Consider the following 6,362-nt stretch of genomic DNA (forward strand, 5'->3'; position numbering starts at 1 on the left):
GCCACTGGCAATTTATTCAGTAACTTAAGTCACATTAACTTTGTTACAAAAATAAAACTATCTTAATAACTTAATTGGACTTGAAGCCTAACCTGTATATTCCAAAGTATTAAACTTTTATCTTCTTATATTATTTCAAGAAAAAAGAGATCAGAAGGCTTTATCCTATCAATCCCCCCAGGTAATCTTGTAAACTTATAAGAGAATCTTATAGTTGTACTTGTCTTTTCTTAAGAGAAAAAGAAGTTGAGAGATCTTGACCTTTTCCCTTTAACTTTTAAGATATAGATAGTGCATGTTAAATTTCAAAGTAAGGTCAAAGGGTAGATTACCTACAACCTAAAGAAGAAACAGAAACAGGCAACCTGAAAAGTTATAAATGAGATGAAAAATTTAAAACAAACTTAAAAACTCAGTGAAAGTTATAAAATTGTGAAGTATGTCTTATTATACTCACTGTTAATACTGTTACAAGTTATAAAAACAACTTTAGGTTTAACGCATAATTATATGCTATGCATGATTAAAGAATATGCGAGATGTGGTAACTTTAAGAGAAGGCTCAATAAAGACTCAAATAAGCAGGGTTAGATTTGAGTAGATGGGACAGTCTCAAAGACTTGTTACCCTTATATGTTACGTTACTTTAAATTTTATAAACAAATAACCAGTGTCTGCCCAGTATTCTGAAGGCTCAATAATCACAGGTTTTTGGTTTTTGCAATATAAGTCAATATTCAATAAATAAACAAATTCATAGGTCCATAATAGATGAATGCAATCTCAAATGAAAAGTTTAAAGGGTACATCTTGGCAGAGGTTTGGAGGACCAGCTGCCCCTGACAGCTTGCTCTTGTTTTAAATACAAACAGTAGAAATATTTGAATCGACATTTTAGTATACAGTTCATTGCATTGGCTTGGTGTCAAGGTAATTTTACGGACTGGAAGCTTTCAACATGTTTAATGAGTAGGGGATATAACGTTCATTGTCATAGCACTATGGAATAAGAATCTTGAATGTCTATTCTCTCAGAAGAGTTAGATTCCTAAATCCAAATGTGATGTGTAAATATGCAGGCTCTGCAGCTAACACTATACGTGCATACAAGAAAATAACTATCTATCCATTAATGAGAAACTGCAACCTTTTCAGTCATATCCTGGGGTGCGTTTGTCATAAAATTTTACAAATTTAACCAAACAATCAATTTAACATTTTAACTGTTAATAAAAGAAACTTGCAGCTTCGGTGTAATGGGCCCTAGGACTAACGGACTATCACCAAATAAACTACCATTAAACATATATATATGACTAAATCCATTCTGTCTTACAAATTAAAATCAGAAACATTTTTCTCACACTATTTTAAACAAACAATAATAAACCAACCAGAAAAGGACATCTCACATAGGGAACTGTTACTAAAATTATCACTTTTTTTTTATGAGTTTATCATTCAAGTGTAGATGCAAGGGTTATTAAGTACTTGCTCCTTAATGTGTTTTCAGACATTAACAACATATAGTTCATTCTAGGGCCAAGTATCACCTGTATATTTAAGCCTTGTTCTTCTGAGAATCTTTTTTTTGAATCACAATGTGGGTTTTATCTGGTGTACTTGCTTCTCCTGTCACCTCTACTCTGCCTGGTTTAATTGGAACTGTAGCTTCTATAATGTATAAGTGGATGCTACAGTGAAAGTTATACTTTAATAGTTATCTGGATAGTTATCTTCATGCATATATCCCAACTGGAGGATGAGCCCAATATAGAACTGACCTTTCTCATTGTTGTGGGCTTATAATTATCAAACTACCCATGTATTGTGTGTAGAGGTCTAATTTTGAAAGTTGTGATTGGAGCTGTGAATTAAATACACATCAGTAGGAACATTTGCTGGTGCTAAGAAGTGTCCTATATTGGCATGGAAGTAATCTTACTAAGTGTCTTGTTTATACTTGTACAGTATAATATGATTACTACGTTTGCAGTACCTTGTTATTTTCAATTAATTCCATTCCAGGTTGTTCAACTTAATCGATAAAGTTCTGACCCGTGAAAACAATCAACTAATTGAAATTAGTGTTTGGTTATTAGAGACAGTGGTTATAACAGTAACTTGGTCTTGTGGTGTAGAAGGAATTCAGGTACACTTGTTTATCTCTTACTTTATGTACAATACCCAGAGTAGTACCACGATTGTTAATTATAGGTACTAATAATTAGATGTGGGTGATGAACTTAGTTGATATAATTGACTACCTATGAGTATCACGTGTAGTGATTAGTATCATAAAAATTGGTTAATTGAAATTACAATTACATTAATTTTTGTCATGAAATCAATCAACTAATTGAAATTAGTATTTTCAGTTACTCCAGCTGTTCAAGTAATTGAAATATTGTCATTATAGGAATTCCCATTATTATTTTTGGTTAATTGTATTTCAGCTTAGTCGATAAGGTACTGACTCGTGAAAGTAATCAACTAATCAAAATTAGTGTTTATGATTATTACTATTCATGGTTATTCCAACCAATAAAGTGTCTCACATGAAAATAGGTAATTAGTTAAATGTAATTATCAAATTCCACTAACTGCTCAGCCCTACGACTAATGCATGTACATTTCCCTATTTTACAGACTGTTGATGATTTGTCAGATGGCTGTGGGGCAAAGTTTCAAGCATTAATTGTGTCACCAAAATTTGAATCTAAAAGCTTACTTGAAAGACACAGGTATGTTGGTTTAATTATAGTGGTGAATCATATAAAACTGTATTAAAATTAGTAGGAAAAATCTGTCAACATAAGTACTTGTAGAAATGTTGTAGAAAGGATTTGTAACATCATAATTAAAACAACTGTGTAGTCTAATTAGACTGTGTGTTTGTACTGACTTCACAAACGAAGGATGAGCAAAATAACTTTTGTCATATGCTTGTAACTTTGTGTATGTTTTGGAGTTAAAAATTTAGAAAAATGTATTCCAAAACATATATATATACCTCCTCTCCCATTTATAGCTATTGCTCGACCACCAGGGTTTCTTCCTTTGCCCCTTTAAGCATTGGTCTGATTTTTTCTTGCTTGCTCCAGTTTTTTATACCTTACTCAATTGACCTTGGCAATATTTATTTTGTGATACTCTCAATCTATGTCAATGTGCCCTCTATCCTGGTACTGTACACCTCATTCAGATAATGTTATCACTTTTTTTCGACGGAGCATCACTAACGGGTTTTCTAGTATTACGATTATTCAGAGGTACTTTGAACTTTAACTGTGTTATCTAGTTTATTTTCGTAACACTAAAATTAAAAAAAATTTTTTTTTCCCGATTGTCAAGCCAATTTATGGTTTGAAATCCTGGAATATTATTTCCAGCACAGAGGCAAATCAGGTCTTTCCTATCCTACCTCTGATATCTAGCATTGCACAAAGTGTGTGTGTGTGGTGGGGTATTTTATTCGGTTGGAGATGGTGGGTGGACCTCGGGGTGGGGGGGGGATCTGAGGCTGCAATTGAGGGCGATCCTCGACATTCTCGAGATAATTTAGATTTGCTTTTTTCCTGTGCCTTATTTTAGTCTGCTGGCTATTCAGTTTCCTGTGGGACAGTGGTGAGTTTGCGGACTTGCAGCCCTGGGGTCCGGGGTTCAATTCCCTAGGATGGCCCAACATTGCTTTGCTTTAACAAAACAAATTTACCTCACAAAATGATGTTTCAATCAACAGTAATCAACACAGTCTTTAAATTACCTATAATATATATAGACCACTTTGGGATAAGCTGCTGTGGATTTGTTTTCTCCTATTGGTTCTTTGAGTGTGTGATGTTTTGAGCTTTTTTCCAGTTACTTTTGAGCCTGCACCATACTTGATGGCTGAAAGGTCTGGGAGTGAATTTTTAGTTTTCTCTCCATCCATGGATATTGTGGTTAATGCTGGAAAGTTTAATTCTCAGTTACGTGAAGGGGCAGTTATGCCTTATCCGACACATTGTTGGAACTTTGTGATTTAGCCTACCACTGCCAGGTGGAAGTATTTTCTGATTCTCAAATAATATATCTGCTTCTCATATTTTTGGGTTCTAAGGCAGAGTTTGTAGTTAACCTGAATAGATCAATGTCCCCTGGATTTGCAACTTTAAAATCCAACATTATATTTTCCTTTTACTTCACTTTGTTGGAAGACTCTCAGGATCAACAACTTTGTTGATGATGATGAGCTGGATCCATTGTTAGCAGGCATGTTGGTTCAATTTTTGGCTTTTCTATTCCTCACTGTTATTGTTGGAGGCACGAATTTCATTGGCTCCTACATAATGTCATAATTATGCCCCTATTCATGGGTCCCGACCTCTGACATCAGTCCCTAGGTAACTTGGCACCCAGAATAGATTCTGTCTATATCCAAGGGTTCTGATGCTGGGTCAGCTTCTAGTGGTGTCGGTGATTCTTGTATACCTTCAGGGTCTGTGGGGGCTCAGCTCCAAGAATTTTTGGACATGTGGTAATCTAAACCCCGGACCCAGGAGCACTGCAGGTTCTTGAGTCAGGATTAATCATTTAGTTCACATCTTCACCACTATTATCCACCCAACTTGTAGGGTTTCTGTCTCCTGCACATTATCAGGATTTGGAACTTCATTCTAGGGCTATCAGAGTTTGGTTGGTCTAGGGGTAGTGAGAGTGGTGTGCTAGTTTTTCTGAGGTTTTATACCTGTCTGTTGTTGGGCCTATGAGGTAGGTGTCTTTTCATCGATCTTTTTCATCTATATCAAACCTAGATTCTCCAAGGTTCACAAGTTATCCATTCCTCAATTTCAGTTGATTTTTTGGTTACTGGGATTATAGATGTCCAAGTTTGTAGTCAGTTTCTATTTGAACTTTGCCATAGTGGGGAAGTCCCACCATTATTGGTGTTTGTTGTGCACAAGGGTCAGGTTCTGCACTTCCGGGTTTTTACCTTCGGACTCGCATCGGCTTCACATGGTTTCTGCCATATTGTACAAGTTTTTCTTGTCATCCCCATTCCATCATACTGGGCACACACCATTCTATGGACGACTGGATTCTGCTGGCACCATCTTGTCAATTGTCAGAACATTACATCCTGATTCTATTTTCAGAAACAACAAAGGCAGTCTTCCTTTTCAGGGCTGAGTCATCTATTATTGCTCCATCTGGCTTAATGCTGTATGGGGATCACTTGAATCCTTCATAGCTTTGGGACGAGAGCACAAAGATCCTTTTAATGGTCTTTATGCAAACAAGAGATCATAAATTCATCAGTTCATTGGTTTCCCCGGTTTCCTTCTTTGGGATCATTCTTCAATCTCAATTGGTTGTTCAGTTAGGACATTTCTACGTTATGGATTCCTCTACTGCCAACTTGTCCAAAGTTCCTTCTCTTAATGAATGCCTTGCTTCAGGGATGGGGTACACCTACCAACAGTCAGGAATTCCAGGGTCAATGTATGGACAAATATGATTCCTTACACAATGCTTTAGTTCTTCTTGCTCTTCAACTAGTAATGCCTCATGGTCTTGACTTATTAAGGGGAAAGTCATCAGGCTTCACTTTGACAATTCCATGGTGATGTTTTATGTTTCTCATTGAGGATGCACTTGGTCCAAGGCTCCTTATTTTCGAATTTTGGACCTCTTTTCTCACAACCATTCCTATGTTATCATCCTACTAGCAGGTGATGCCTGTGGTAGTAGGTCAATTGTCTCAATCCAAACAGATTCTCCCGACAGAATAGATGCTGCATTGCTCAGATTTGTTGGATTAGCTCTCATTTTCTAACCTTGATTGTGGGTTGGCTTCTTATTGGATCACCCAACTGCTGGCCAGTTGGTCACCAGTAACTCATCTTCAGGCTTTAGCAGTAGATGCATTCCAACTCTAAGCTTTCTCTCCACTTCATTTAATACTCCCAGGGTACTAAATATGATTTGTTCCAACCCATTGTCGGGTCTTGTTGATAGCACCAGTTTGACTGCTACACACTGTTTTATGCTTCTGCGGTATCTTCTGGAGTGTCCACCTCTTCCACTTCTTCTTAGGCTATCTCAGTAGAGACAATCATGATCTGATATGGTACACCCAGCTATCTAGATGCTCAAGGTTCAGGTATAGAGGTTATGCTGTCTTTTGCACAGCAGCAGGGTTTCATTTCTAAGGTTGACATGTATCTGTCCCAGTTTTTGCTTAGTCCAAAATGAATACTTATCAACAGATATTACATGCATATCGACAATAATGTATTGAGAGGAGGTTGAACCCATTTCGATCAGAAGTGCCAACCTTAAATAATTTTTTGACCTGTTTCTATGGGGGAGGTTTTTGC

General features: G+C 36.6%; 1 protein-coding gene across 1 annotated transcript in view; it reads left to right on the plus strand.

Annotated features, from left to right (window-relative positions):
• LOC106460619 (bolA-like protein 2) overlaps positions 1 to 6,362 on the plus strand; it is a 12,514-nt gene that overhangs the window by 928 nt on the left and 5,224 nt on the right. Inside the window, exon 2 of the mRNA XM_013920342.2 lies at positions 2,650 to 2,744. Coding sequence (XP_013775796.1) covers positions 2,650 to 2,744 — 95 coding nt within the window. The remainder of the gene's footprint in view (positions 1 to 2,649; positions 2,745 to 6,362) is intronic.

This window comes from Limulus polyphemus, unplaced genomic scaffold (genome assembly GCF_000517525.1).
Source record: "Limulus polyphemus unplaced genomic scaffold, Limulus_polyphemus-2.1.2 Scaffold804, whole genome shotgun sequence".
Lineage (NCBI taxonomy): Eukaryota > Metazoa > Arthropoda > Merostomata > Xiphosura > Limulidae > Limulus > Limulus polyphemus.